The sequence below is a fragment of the Martes martes genome (assembly GCF_963455335.1).
Source record: "Martes martes genome assembly, chromosome: 2".
Classification (NCBI taxonomy): Eukaryota; Metazoa; Chordata; class Mammalia; order Carnivora; family Mustelidae; genus Martes; species Martes martes.
In genome coordinates, this window is record NC_137889.1 from 139,401,006 (window position 1) to 139,416,008 (window position 15,003).

At 51.9% G+C, this 15,003-nt stretch overlaps 1 protein-coding gene across 3 annotated transcripts in view; it reads left to right on the forward strand.

Annotated features, from left to right (window-relative positions):
• The first annotated feature begins 261 nt into the window (after positions 1–261).
• Positions 262–15,003, forward strand: part of MAEA (macrophage erythroblast attacher, E3 ubiquitin ligase) — a 30,879-nt gene continuing 16,137 nt past the window's right edge. For all 3 annotated transcript variants that reach the window (XR_013966384.1, XM_080796113.1, XM_080796114.1), the window contains exon 1: positions 262–357. Coding sequence is in view for 2 of the 3 variants with exons in the window: in XM_080796113.1 (XP_080652239.1) it covers positions 289–357 (69 nt within the window). In the remaining variant the exon portion in view is untranslated. The remainder of the gene's footprint in view (positions 358–15,003) is intronic.

The window sequence follows — 15,003 nt, forward strand, 5'->3', positions numbered from 1 at the left end:
GCCGCTAGTTCCAGGGGGAGCCGCCGAGCCGGGCTCCCCGCTGATTGGCTGAACGAGAGGACGGCCAGAGATGATTGGTCGGGCCGGACGCCTCTCCGCGCACACGCCGCGGCCGCGCCTTCTTCCGCCGCCACTGCCTGGTAGGCGGACGCGATTGGAACAGACGCGTCGGCCCGCCCCAGCCAGGGCCGCCCCAGCCGGGCCCGCCCCACGGGAGGGCGCGACGTCACTACCCGGCGTGCCGCGCGCGGCGCTTCCCCCACCCGCTAATGTTTTGGCCGATTCAAGATGGCGGTGCAGGAGTCAGCTGCTCAGCTCTCCATGACCCTGAAGGTGCAGGAGTATCCGACCCTCAAGGTGGGGTCTGCGGGCCGGGCGAGCGGCCGCGCTTGGTTGGTGCCCGCGGACCGCGGGGGGGGGGGGTCGGAGGGGAGGGAGGAGGGGCAGGGTGGGGGCCGGGGCGCGGCCTGGGGCACCGGGCGGGGTCTGGGGGGGCTTCTGCGGGGCCGGGCTTCCGGGATCCGGGGGGCTCAGTGCAGCCGGGCTCCCGGGTGCCCCGGGGTCTGGGAGTCGGGAGGCCCGCGAGGCCGGCGCTTCCCAAGGTCCGGGGGTCTACAGCGCCGGGTTCTCCGAGATCGGGGGGTGTGTAGGGCCGGCCTCCCCAGGGCCTGGGGGTCTGCGAGACCGACTCCCTGGGCTTCCCGGCGGCGGCGGGGCCGGGGGGCCAGGCTTTCCGGGATCTGGGGTCCTTCAGGCCGGGCGGGTGTGGTGTGGGGCGGTCCATTGCCGGCCCTACCTTCGACTTCGTGGCAGGGCGTGGAGCGCGTCTGTCTGGCGCCCCGCTTCGTCCTCCGGAGCCCGATTGTGGCCCCTTCGTCCAAAAGAAAAAAAAAAAAAAGGGAAATACAAACAAACGTGACATTTTGCGGTAGGCAGGCTGGTGGTTTTGGGGGCTGAGATGGAGGCCGGGGTTTGCAGGGTGTGGGGTCGCGGGCTCCCGGCAAGAGTGCCTGACGGTTGGTATCCAGCAGTCTTAATGTCAGGAGGTGTTGGTGTACTGACTTCCAGTCTCTAATTAGGGAACCTGTAAAGAGAGACCTAACGACCTAATGGGAACCCATCTTGTGGGGCGCCACCAAACCTGAAATATAGCCCTTGCCACTAGCTTCCCAGTTGGGTGACCTTGGATGGCCACTTACCCAAGTCGCCTTCCCTGAGCGTGAAGTCTGTGTCTCTAGTATGAGGGGCCATACTTGCTGCCTACCTAGTTAGCAGAGGATTTGATGGCGATGAGAACAAAGCACCTGGAAACGAATTTCTTAGGAGATCAAGGTCATAACATTCCAGGAGAACCGTGGCTGGGCATTTGTGATTCTGGACTCGTTCCCTGAGAGGCCAGGTAGCTTTGCTCTCCTCCTGGGAGACCCCCACGTCCCCATCCACCTCAGTGGTGACAGGTGGTGGTGGGTGCCGCGTGGCGGGTTTAAATACTGCCCCACTGTGTTCATCACTGTCGGGGAGAACCCAGGTAGGGGACACGCCTGCTCTGAGTTTGCTGACCCCTATCACACGTAGGTAATGATAGCACCAGAGCCACCCCAGGTGAATCAGGGGACTCTGCTGCCAGTCGTCTCCACTCAAGTCAGACTGCCCTGTGCAGTCCTCGCTGGAAAGCGGAAGCGAGGCTTTGTTGTTTTTCATTGACTAGCGGTGGAGCAGTGCTGTTTGTCCGCACCTTGTTTGATCAGGAAGGGCAGGGGAACTCTGGGGACTGCACCAGAAGCCTGTTGTCTAGGCCCTTTCAGAATTAGGTGGTAGGTGTTCTTGTATTCAGCTCCTTGAAGACCCTGTGGCTCGGAGAAGCCATGACATCATGCCTCCCAAGGCCCCCAAGGAGACATCATTTGGGTTGATGTTTATACCCGCCCCCACACACACACCACATGAATAAATGAGGCTTTCATGGGGGAGCCGCTCATCTCTGGCCTATTGTCTCACTCAGCCTACTCCCAGGCCTGGCACTGGAACTGACAAAACTGTGGCAGTTTGGGACTAGCTGGTGAGTGTGGGCAACAACAGACAGGAAGGGATTTCCCCTCCAAGTTCTCTTCTGTGGTTTCATAATCCTGACTATTGTTGATTTCTAGAGTTATCAAATAGCCTTTGATTAAAAATAATCCTGCAGGGACGCCTGGGTGGCTCAGTTGGTTAAGCAGCTGCCTTCGGCTCGGGTCATGATCCCAGCGTCCTGGGATCGAGTCCCACATCGGGCTCCTTGCTTGGCAGGGAGCCTGCTTCTCCCTCTCCCTCTGCCTATGCTCGTGCTCTCTCTCTCCCTCTCTCTCTCTGACAAATAAATAAATAAAATCTTTAAAAAAAAAATAAAAAAAAAATAATCCTGCAGTTACTTATACAGGTAAAGAGATACTATAGTGTCAAGTGAGCTTGCCTGGTTAAAAGGAGTTTTACTTCTGCTTTAGAATGATTTAAATGAATTTTTGAAATCGGGGAAGCTACTTCCACCATTTTCCCTCACAGGTTGTCTGGATCACCTGTAATCCATCAACATGTGTCATTGTTGAGAGTTGACATTTTTTCCTAGATATTTTCAGGAGTGATTTCTAGTGGATAAGGAGGAAGTTTTCCTGGGAAACAAGGGTCCCTTGACATAGGAGCATAAGTTAATACGGAATTCCTAGGACACTTGGGAGCTATGCCATTCACAGTCTTGAGCATGGTCCAGATGCACGAGCCTCGGCATGGAGCACTGTGCAGACAGCGTAAAGAGGGGATTGAGGGCCGAGGGCTGGAGTTCTACAAGGTGTGTAGTATGCTTCTGGGCTTCAAGGGCACGCTCTCCTGCAAGGTAATGGGAGCCAAGTTCTCATTGCTTTCCTGACAGGCAGTGCCTCCTTGGACACGTTGGAGGCAAATCCAGGCAGGTTCCTCACAGCCCCGGGGCTGGTGGCAGGCTCCTGGGTACCTGTGGCACGGGTCTTACCTCCTGGCACAGCGGGAAGAGAATGGCACAGCTGTGACATAACCGCCCCGCATGGGTTAAGCTGGATGCCCTCTGCTCACTGAGCCCGCAGTCCTGGGGTGGGATGGTCTAGTGTGGGCTTTTGGGCCATGTGAGTTCTTGTAGTGGGGGATGTGCATTGTAGGATGTGTAGCAGCACCCCTGGCTTCTGCCCATCCCCAGAGTGTCTCCAGACATTGCCACATGTCCCCTGGGAGGCAGAATCGCCCTGGTAAGAACCACTGGACTGGATTTTGCTTTGGGGAACTTGTTTTTTATGTTTTTAGAACAGCAGGGAGAGTGGGGTTTGTGGAAAACACGTTTGTGTTTCGGGCCTAGCTGTGAGTCTTTACCTGTGAGCACCTGGAACTGGAGGCCCTCTTTTAATTGTGCTTTTAAAAGTGTTCTCTGGGCGCGCCTGGGTGGCTCAGTTGATGAAGCATCTGCCTTCAGCTCAGGTCATGATCCGGGGGTCCTAGGATCGAGCCCCATGTTGGGCTCCCTGCTCCCAGAAGCAGACTCTGGGAGTCTGCTTTTCCCTCTCCTGCTCATGTTCTCTCATTCTCTCTCTTTCTCACATAAATAGACAGAATCTTAAAAAAAAATTCTCTTATCAAAGTAACATGTTTATTTTTCAAATTATTCTGCTAACCATCCTGTTTATATTTTGGAGTCTTGACTTCTGTTTTTCCCCCTCAGAGAGTTGAAGTAAAGTAGTATCTTAGAGACCTTCTTTACCACCGCCCAAATCAGGTGGGGGTCTTCACAGCCCAGGAGAGAGGGTCTGGCCTTGGTCCCTGGGAGACCTGGCTCTGGACCCTCCTTCCCCCAACTCCTCACCTTGAGTCTCACCTGTGCCTCTCTCTATGCTCTCCTGGTGCCTCTTCTTGGTCCTCCCAGCCTGACCCAGCTATGTCCCCCTCCCAGCTGCCCTCTCTTCTTCACACGTGACAGGCTGGGGGAGGGGGAGCATGGGGCATTGTTCCCAGCAGGGTCTGTGGGCATATTCTCCTGTGTCTCTCAATTCTCTACGGGACTATTGAAATGTTCTGCTTTTAATTTGGTGACAGTCTTGTTGACCAGATACTGGTCTGCAGTTTTAAAGCCGGGGTTTGTGCCTGTTGTAGAAAGTCCAGTGCCAATTATATGCCTAAAGTTACAGCTTTTCCAGCTTGGTCTTGGCCGGATGTAGGGGATCATATGTTCTCAAGTTTGAGAAACAGTGGTAAGCATGAGCATGTGGTCTGAAGGACAAAATCCTAAGTATGCTGAGTCCAGGAGGGAGGCAGTAGTCTGGGTCCTGACTCCTTTTTACTTTAGATCTTGTGGTTTACAGAGTGAGCCGTTCCCTCTCTCAGAGGTGGTTGTATCCCGTGAATGACACCACCTCTCTCTCTGGCTCCAGGCTTCTGAGCGTGATGCCCTTCCTCTTCTCAGGCTCCAACTTTGTCAGACCTCCAGAGCTCAGTCTGCTCCTACCCCGAGGGGCCTCAGACTGCCTTTGCCATCCAGGACCCTACCAAAGCCAGAGCACAGTTGAAACGCTTTCCTCTTCCCCTTTGCATCCTCCTGACCTTCTACTCTTGTCTCTTGTGCTGCTCCTCAGATCCTGGGCCACAGACAAGATGTTGGGGTGGGTGGGCCTTTGGGGACAGGGGCTGCTCCATGTCAGGGTGGGTGCCCGGGTGGGTGCAGGCTGTTCTTGGTAGTCTAAACAAGCTTCACGCCAGGAAAGGAAGGGCTTCCAGCGCCCCACTCTCTGTAGCAGTGGGGTAGGCTGGAGCCAGTTCGAGCCCCCGCCCAGGCAAGCAGTTTCAGCAGTGGTCAAGGGGCAACAGTGTGACAGACGCTAGCGTGAGGTCTGCAGGTGGGGCTCGCTGGTGCTTCTCCCTCCCAGAGCCACCTCGAGGCACCCCGGAGCTGAGGTGCCAGACTCTGAAGGCCTCATGCTCCTTTGGCTTGTGCTCCTTGCTTGAAGAACCTCTGTGTGCTCAGTGGGCACAGCAGGGGACACTGGGGTGACACAGAGAAAAAGATAGGGCAAGGGGGAGGCATTAAACAAGTAATCTCAAACATCTCCAACCTTGAACAGGTGGAGTCAGGCCTGTGTGGGGCAGCGGGGGCTGGGGGCCCTGAGGGGGGCGGGGGGGATGGTCTTCAGTGGGCAGCCAGGGCACTTGCGCTTTGGGGCACAGCTTTGGGGCTGTGTCGAGGTCTTGGCTGACCCTAGCACCACTGGCACACAGACCTGTCAGAGCCGTAGGGCTCAGGTGTTCTGGGAGCCACACACAGGTCTTGACAGTGGGGCCCTGAGGGCCTGGGCCTGGCCACGGACTGCAAGTGCAGGGGCGGGAGGGGCAAGCTGGGAGGAGGCCAGCCACTGTGTGCGGCGTGTGCCCTGCTTGGTGCAGACCAAGACAACGGCAGAGCTCAGTGCGCCTCTGGTCTTTCTAGGTGTACGTTGTTTTAGAATCTGTATCCCTGGGGGCTGTTTGTTTGAAAGCTTTCTGAAAAAAAATTTATTCACTGTTTCAGTAACAACTAAGTGATAGAAAAGAGGTATTATTAGTTTAACAACCCAGCTATTGAGCTGAATGTGGCTGATGGAGAAAACCCCCCAGCTGTGCTAATGGCCTCACTGATCATCCCCCCCCCCCATCTATGAACACGAGTACTGCACACTGCACAGCCCTGCTTCCTGCTGCTCCTAGCCCACGTGGCCCCAGCCTGGCCTCCTCACCCACTTTCCACTTGTGACCGCTGCCGCCTTCCTTGGGTCTGCCCTCCCTTGTGGGGGGCTTCCCCTGAAGTGGTCAGCTGTGCCTGGAGCCCGCCCCTTCTTGCCTGCGGCTCCAGCACGTGTATCTCTTCCCTCCCGACTCAGTTTCCCCTTTTCAATGGGTTCCATCAGCCCCTGGCTCTGATGGCCCCAGGTCCTCCTCCAGCCACTGCCTCCTATTCCTGCCCCATCCCGTGTGTCTCCCTGGTTCAGGTTAGAAGTCTGGCCCCTGACATTCCTTGAAAATGTGTTTGTCAGGGTCACAGTCCATTTGACGCTGCTAAGTGGCCAGTTGCCGGGCAGTTGCCTCCTTTACTTGGCCCCCCTGCTGCCATTCTCTTGCTTCTCCTGGCTAGTCTTCTGCCTTCAGGTTACCTCCAGCCTGGGGTCCTTGAGTCTCCGTGGCAGCAAGCAGCCCTGGAGAGGTCTCAAGTCCTGCCTCCAGGCAGGCCTGACCCTGAACTCCCTCCTGGATGGTGGGCCATCTGCCAGGCCCCCTCACGCAACTGAGTGGGGCTCCCTGCCCCAGAACTCGTGCTTCTTGGCACCCAGCCAGCCCATCTTATGTGAAGACTATCCTCCTGCACCTTGTGCAGGGTTTGTTCAAAGGCCCTGGGGTGTTCCTGAGGCCTGTGTTTCCCACGATCTTTCTGTGATCTGTGATCCCCTTGGTCTCCACGGGCTGCAGGGCTCCAGTCTGCTTGCAGGCGGCAGGCAGGAGGGAGGGGAAGGGGGAAGGTGCCTGCTCCTTCCCGGGGGCCTCCTGGAAATGCCATTCAGCATTTTGCTTCTGCTCAGAGGCCAGAGCTTATGGCTGGCCCTACCCAGCTTTGGGGGGACCTTAGGACAGCCTGGTGGGGGGCTTATTGCTGCCCTGGCCCTGAGTGCAGCTGGGGTTTGTGGCCCCTGCTGTGCTCGGTTCCTTCCTCTACTATATGCTCTTTACAGCTTTAGTCAAAGTCCGACAGAACTGCCCCCAGTCCCTCTGCTTGCTTTTCTGTCAGAGCCCTCATTACAACCCACGCTCCTCAGGGCAAGAGGCTGCGTTCTGCTTCCTCACTCCCGGGCTCTGGCCAGGCCCTCAGTGATCCTCATAGTGTCTGGCAGTGAGCACCCACTGACAGCCCCTCCTCCTTGCAACAGGGCCCTGTTTGGCTCCCGGGTTTGTCACCGGCTCACAGCTGCCCTCCCCCAGTGTGACTGCATGCCGTGTTGGTGATCTTGTGTGGTCTCATGAGTCTGAGGACTCTCTGTGCGTACTGGTGACTCCCAGATGGTTAGCTCCCCAGTCCCCAGGCCCAGGATCCAGTAGTCTCGCTGGAATCTCTGCAAGGTCGCTCGGCACATGGAGGTCTGAACTCCCTACTTTACATGCCTCCTCCCCAGACCTCCTCCCCATCTTTCTTCCTTCCCCACCAGGTTAGAGCCTTGAGCCGTCTGTCCTCACAGCTTACATCCGTGTGTCTTTCCGCTCTAGCTCCAGCATGTGTTCAGAGTTGGACTGTGTCTTACCTTCCTTCTTCCTGCTGCCGTGGTGCTGGCAGTGGGGGTGGGGGAGCTCAGAGCCTTTGCACATGTTTCCTTCTCCTGGAATTCTCTTCCTTCAGGTGTTCCTCTTATTCCGTTGCCTTCTTGGATCTTGGCTCCGCTGTAACCTCAGTGAGGTCACTGTTTCAACCGGGAGCCCTACCGTCTCCCTTCTCTCTCTTTCTCCTTAGCTGTTACTGTCATACTGCATTTTGCTTCTTTGGTTCTAACCCCTGAGATTGTAGGCTTTGTGGAGGGCAGAGAAGAAATATTTCTTCAGTTAACGAATGAACTGTTAGTTAAATATTACTTTGGCAATTTTGTCCAAAGAAGTAAAAGTTGAAACAAGTAAGTGTAACTTCAAATGGATGAGACATAATATATGTCTGTGTATCTAGAGAACACAAACAAATTGGAAAATTACTAGACTTAATGAGAAAGTTCAACACAATAACTGGGCACATAAAAAATATACAAAAATCAGTCACTTTTCTGGGTCAGCAACAACCAGTTAAAGCACCTCATGGGAAAATACCCGTTCACAATAACCTAACAGCAACAGAAAATACCAAGGGAAGCTTTAGCAGCTAGCATGATGGGCGCTGCGGGAGACACACAGGGAGTCTCAGGAAAGGCCTAGAGGAGGACCAGCACCAGCAGGGAGTGTTGTGTCTGAACGTACTGATGGCTGAAGATGCCATCTGACTTGCTTGTGCTGGAGCCTGGACTTATGTGTAATCAGGGAAACACAGGGAAGGGCGGGGCCGTGCCAAGGCCAGTGGCCGGCGTCCCCCTTGCCGACAGCCGCCACTTCCCGTCACTCGCTGCTCAGCAGTGAGGAAGCCTGCTCTGCTGGTGTTATGTACACAGGTTGACCCTGGTGCCCATCTGTGGTTGCTGTGTCATGTTTGGCCAGTGAGCCCATCCCGAGGGGTGGACAGCACTTGACCATGGGGAGGCACGGCCGTGGTGCTCCCCCAACATGGGGGTCCACCGCCTGTGGGACGCTGCAGTGTGTGCGTGCTGGCTGTTGCTTTGCTCAGACCTCCCTTTCTAAGATGGACCAGTGGCACGGACAGATGTCTGCAGGTACCCGGCAGACCGTCCTGCGCTGAGGGAGGAGGGCATGGAGTTACTGCTGGCGCTATTCCCGCGGTGAGCTCTGTCTGCTGCCCTGTGCTGTGAATGGGCTGTCTCCTCGCCCCCTGAAGCTGACCAGAAATGTCACTGTTTTAAGAAGCCATTTGAAACTGCATGAGCCTCCCTTGGGGTGTGTGCTGTGCTTGGGAGATAAGCTCCGGGAAGGAGGAAGCCTTTGTGATTTGGGAAACTGTCCCATGCGACACATCCGAACACGAGGCGGACTCTTCAGGATGTAGATGTCTGCTGCCGCTCAGCGCTCAATCTAACACTTTATTTTTTGGTAAAGATCTTATTTATGTGACAGACATAGCAAGAGAGGGAACACAAACAGAGGCATAGGCAGAGGGAGAAGCAGGCTTCCCACGGAGCAGGGAGCCTGATGTGGGGCTCGACCCCAGGACCCTGAGATCCTGACCTGAGCCAAAGGCAGACACTTAACCAACTGAACCACCCAGACACCCCTTCAGTCTTACACTTTAGAAGATGTCCTTAGCTTTGTGAGAAATAGAAACCTCTTCTGAGGTTTCTTCATTGTGAAAGATAAAAAGTCCCATGACATTGGGGAAATCCTTCCTGTACTGGTAAAAATGGCTGAAAACATTATGATGACAAACTAAAATGCATTTCTTTGTCTGCAAATACTGTCAGAAAACCCACAGCAAACATTGGAGAAGGTTTGAAGAAACACATACTAAAGCAAATGACACAGTGTAGGAGGATTGCTATAGAGCTGGTGAAAGTACAGATGTTTCATAGAAATCTTATGGTGTTTGCCAGATTCTGTTTCAATTATGAAAACAGGAAGGATTACTTTTTGTGAGTCACTGAAGGGGAAAAATGTACTGAAGGAAATATAATTTAACATCAGCTAACTAAACAGAAATCCTGAGATCTTAAAACCTACATTGCAACAAATTACCAAGGAAAAATTAAGTGGATTTAATTAATACAAATTTAAATCTCTGGTATACTCAGATAAAATATAACCAGAATTTAAAACAAATAACGATTTTAAAAATCCACCAAATGTGACCCATAAAGAGCTGAGTCACATTGATGAGAAAGATCCAAGACCTCTTTTCCTCCTTGACTGTTAGACAAGGAACACAAAGGGAAAATATGTTGGATTGAACCATGTAAAATTGCTGTTTTGTGGATTAAAAGACAATGGTTGAATAGGCCTATAACATGTAAAGAGATTTAAAAAAAGAAAAGAAAACTTTCCATTAAGAAAAGCCCAGGATCAAGTGGCTTCACTAGTGTATTCTGGTAAATGTTTAAAGAAGAATTAACAAAAAAAAATTAAAGATTCTTAACAAACTCTTCCCAAAAATAGAAGAGAAAGGAACATTTCCCAGCTTACTCTGTGGTCAGTATTACCCTGATACCAAAACCAGACACAGATATCCAAGAAGACTATAGACCAGTAGTCCCCAAGAGTGAATATCGGTGACACTAGCAAATTGTGTCTGACAACATAGGAAAAGAATTATGTACCATGAGTAAATGGGATAAACCCCAGGAATGCAAGGTTGGTTCAAGGTGGAAAAAGCAGTGTAACATACACCACAACAGTATAAAGGACAAACCCCACATGATCATCTTCATAGACAGAGAAAAAAAAGCACTTGACAGAATCCAGCACTTTTTCATGATAAAAACACTCAACAAGGGGCGCCTGGGTGGCTCAGTGGGTTAAAGCCTCTGTCTTCAGCTCAGGTCATGATCCCAGGGTCCTGGGATCGAGCCCCACATCGGGCTCTTTGCTCAGCAGGGATCCTGCTTCCCTCTCTCTCTCTGCCTGCCTCTCTGCCTACTTGTGATATTGTCTGTCAAATAAATAAATAAATAAAATATTTTTAAAAAAAGGCTAAAGATAGATCAGTGAGCTAGAACTTAGAGTCCAGATATAAGCCTATACATAGTAACTCTCAGTAAGGGTGCCAGGACAGTTAATAGGGAAGGGAGAGGCTTTTTCAGCAAATGGTTCCGAGACAACTGGATATCCACATGGAAAAGAAAGAAGTTGAGATCTTCGCTCACACCGTATGCAAGCATTAAGTCAGAGTAGATCAAAGAGTTAAATGTAAGAGCTAAGATTCTTAGATATCACACCTAAAGCACAGGAAACCTAAACAAAGTTATAGGTTGGACTTCAAAAGTAAAAAGCCTGTGCTTCAAACGACAGAATGGAGCGAAATGTTTGCATGTCACACCTGGTAGGAATCTAGTAGTATCCAGAATCTACGGGAAAACAGTTCCTAAGGTTCAATAATGGAAAGACAACCCAATTTTAAAATGATTTTAAATTTTAAATTTAAAATAAAATAAAATAAAATTTTAAATTTTAAATTTTAAATAAAATTTTCAATTTTAAAATGAGCAAATGATTTGAATAGACTTTTCCAGAGAAGATATACAAATGGCTGATAAGCAAGCATTGAGAAGATTCTCAACAATATTACTCATTTATGAGATTCAGATTGAAAACCACAATGAGATACCACTTTCTGCCCCCTAGAATGATGAATCAGAAAGATGGCTGGTAGCAGGTGTTGGGTGAGGGTATGGAGGAAGCAGAGCTGTCCTGCAGTGCAGGGCATGTAAAATGGCAAAGACACTATGCAGAGCAGTCTGGTGTTTCTCGAAAAAGCTCGACATAGAGTGGCCTGCCATTCCATTCCTCAGTAGAGCCCCCAAAGAAGCGAAAGGTGTCCACATGAAAACGGTGCAGGAGTCTCTGTAGCCTTATTATTCATAATAGCCCAAAATTTGGAAGCAGTCAAAATGTCCATCAACATATGAATGCATAAACAAATGTGGTATGTTTGTGTGACGGAATGCCATTCTTCAGCAGTAAAAAGGCATGAAATACACGTTACATCATGGCTGAACTGTGAAAACATTACGCTGAAGCCAGCCCAAAGGCCGTAGGCTATCTGAGTCCATGTGTGTGAAGTGTCTGCAATGGGCAGACCCAGACAGGTTGTTCGTGGCTGGTTGTCTGCCTGTGGGAAGGACCTCCATGGCGATGGGATTTCTCTTTGGGTTGAGGAAATGTTCTAGAGGTATTCTATGGTGATAGTTGTGCAACCTTGTGATTATATTAAAAACTGTGAAATTGTACACTCTGAGTGTGAGCTTTATGGTATCTGAGTTATATCTTAATTAAAATTGGTAAAATAATGATGGCCTGTCAGCATTTTTGTATGCTTCTCCGCCCTCCTCCAATCCTGGTGTGTTCACTGTCACTTCATGGGAGCTGTGGAAATCAGATACCATTGCTGTGTGTTATCAGCACCATAGGAATATTTTTTATCGTGGTAAAGCATAGCATGAACTAATCATTTTTTTTAAAGATTTTATTTATTTATTTGATGGACAGATTACAAGTAGGCAGAGAGACAGGCAGAGAGAGAGAGGAGGAAGCAGGATCCCTGCTGAGCAGAGAGCCCGATATGGGGCTCGATCCCAGGACCCTGGGATCATGACCTGAGCCGAAGGCAGAGGCTTTAACCCACTGAGCCACCCAGGCGCCCCTAGTCATCTCCATTTTTAAGTGTGCAGCAGTATTAGCCATATATATGTAAGGTCTCTTGAGCTTTTTAGCTTGCACAACTGAAACTGTGTACCTGTTTGTCTTGATCAGTTCAAAATGTGGTTGGCTGGGTGCTTGTAAAGTACAGAAAGTTCTTCTCCCAGGTCCTGGAGACTGGAAGTCCAAGATGAGAGTGCCAGGGTGGTCCATGTTGCTGACGGCTGCCTTCTCCTGTGTCACATGTGGTGAAGACAGTGGGCAGTCCTTTCAGAAGGATGCTGATCCCAGTCATGAGGGCCGCACCTTGTAACCCAGTCCCCTCCCGAAGCTCCATGTCCACATTGGGGGTATGTGGGTGCATTATGGGGATGGGGACACATCTGTCTGTTGCACCACTAAATCCCTCCCCTTTTCCCCAGTCTCCCGCAGCTGCCCTCCTTTGTTCTGTTTCTGATCATTTGGCTACTCTCAGTGTCTCCTGGGAGAAGAACCCTACCCCCTTCGGTGTTGGTGACTGGCCATTTCACTTGGTGTGATGTCCTGCAGCTCCTCCGTGGTATGGCATGTGGGAGGGTTTCCTTTCTGAGGCTGAAACATATTCCATTGGGTGTATACACCACATTTTGGTAGTCCATCCATCCATTTGTCCATCCGCCCACGGACACTTGGGTGCCTCCCTATCTCAGCTGCAGGGCCAAACGCTGCCATGATCATGGAGGTGCCGGCATCTCATGGAGACCCTGCTCTCTGTTCCCCAGGGAACATGCCCAGGCGTGGAATGCTGGGCTGTGAGCTCATCCTGGATCCTCCACACTGTTTTCCACAGCGGCCGCAGCCCACAGTGCATGGGGCTCCCGTCGGTCCACATCCTCGCCACGGCTTGTCGGTGTCTGCTCCTCCGAGAGCACCCGTCCTGCGGGCTGTGACGTGGGGTCACCCGTGGTTCTGACCCGCATTTCCCTGATCCCTGGTGACGCTCAGCAGCCTATCCTGTGTGGCTTGGCCACTGCGCGGCTCCTCCAGAGAGCTGTCCGCTCAGCTTCCCTGCCTGCCTGGGGCTGGGGGTTCGCGCCTTTGCTCTGGAGCTGGAGCTGTCCACCTGCCCCAGGTACCAGACCCTTGTCAGCCTCGCATTCTGCCTGGGTGCCCTCCTCTTCTGGGGTTACGGTCTCAATGTAGATCGCTTCCTTTGCTTAGCACGAGTTTTAAGCTTGGCTAATCCCATTTGTCTGCTTTTGGTTTTGTTGCCTGTGCATTTAAGACTACATTTCACATTTGCCTCTTACTTTGGAATTTTTTCAAAATCTCTTGGACTTAGAGTCACCTTATCCACGTTCCTTAGGCTGTGGATTGGTTTCTTTCCTTCTTGTTCGACTCTGTTATTTACTGGTTTCTTGCCTCACTGCTTTTTGCTGTATCTTGTTTCCTCTCATTGATTTTGTTGTTTGTCTCACTGAGGGCTCTCTGAGTAATTTTCCTCCCAGAAAAGGGATGTGGGCGCTAACCTTGGCAGGGCCGCATGTCTAGAAGTATCTTAATCTTGCCCTTTTGGAATGATAGTTTGGCTGCTTTTAGTATCTTCGGCATTTCAGAAATTCCATTCCTTCATTTGGCCAAAGCCCTTCTTGAAGGAGGCTATGAAGGAGCTGTTGGTGACTGAGCAGCAGGGGACAGTTGGGGAAAGGCAGGGGAGGCCAGGACCCCAGGCTGGATGCCCTGTGGGCAGAACGCTGAGCGGCTTTCCAGGGCCAGCTGCCTGGTGTCCTCGGGACAGAAGCTGGCACGGGAGACTGCTCAGTGCTCCTGGGACGTAAATTCTGAGAGCTCCTGGTGGGGGAATGAGGGATGTTGCTATGGGCCAGACCGGTGGGGGGCACAGGACACGTCAGGGTGTGGGCAGCAGAAGGTGAGGTCCTGAGAGCTCAGCCCTGTGGTGCTTGTGACCAGGTGTGGGGCGGGAGCACCAGGGACAGCTCAGGGGTCCTTGGGTGGGAGGAGTGGCCCCGGAAAGCTCCTGTCCAGGCCATTTGGAGGTCAGACTCAGGAGTGGAGCCTGAGGGGCTGACTCAGGCCCAGGAAAGATGCAGGCCACATGGTGGGAGAGCATAGCGGGGCTCACAGCCCCCCAGAAGTGTACGAAGTCCTGACTTAGTTTCTTTTATCAAAAGATAGAGGAATTAATGTTGACTGTAACCTTATAAGTTGGGCCTGGGTATCGATGATGGACTGAAGATGAGTGTTAGAGTGTTACCTGCTTCTTTTTGGGTAAAAGTTAAAAATGGAGATCCAGGCCTGTAGCGCCTGCTTCAGAGTCTCCTTTTCCTCCCCTTGGCTCTGAGGGATGAGCATCATGCCAGGTGTCGTGAGCAGAAGGCAGGACCTGAGACTCCTGGAAGTCCCGTGCCGGTGTCCCCTGAGCTTGGGTACGTTGACCACAGGGAGACCTGCTGGATCTTAGGGGCACGGCAGTGTCCAGTAGGTGTGACGGTGCTCACTGGCTGCTCCCATGACTTTTCATTTGCCTGGAGCTGGAGATGTTCCTGTCCCCTGGCTTGTGCTTGGGCTGACAGTGTGTGCAGGTGTATGGCTTTTTCTCTTTTCCTGTGTTGTGGTTGTTTTGTTTGTATTTATTGAAATGTAGTTTTAACATCTGAATTTAAAATAAAACTTTGAAGCTTTTGTTATCGGGCATCACGGGATTTGTTTCAGTTCACTTTTCAGTAATTCTCTTGATTGTGTTTTATGGAAATATCAGCCTGGTCATATTGGAAACACACACAACATATTGGAAACACACAAACCATCTGACACAGACGGTTTGCAGGCCCTGGGGTGGGTGGGGCTCTGAGAACAGTCCAAGATTCTGAAAGGGAGGAAGCGTGCATCAGCATCCCACAGTCGGCCGGCCTCAGGGCCTCTGCCGAGAGCTGCTCTGCTCTTGGCGAGGGGCGTCAAGCACAATGCACGCACCTGGGTCTCCGTGCTGTGCTGTGTTAT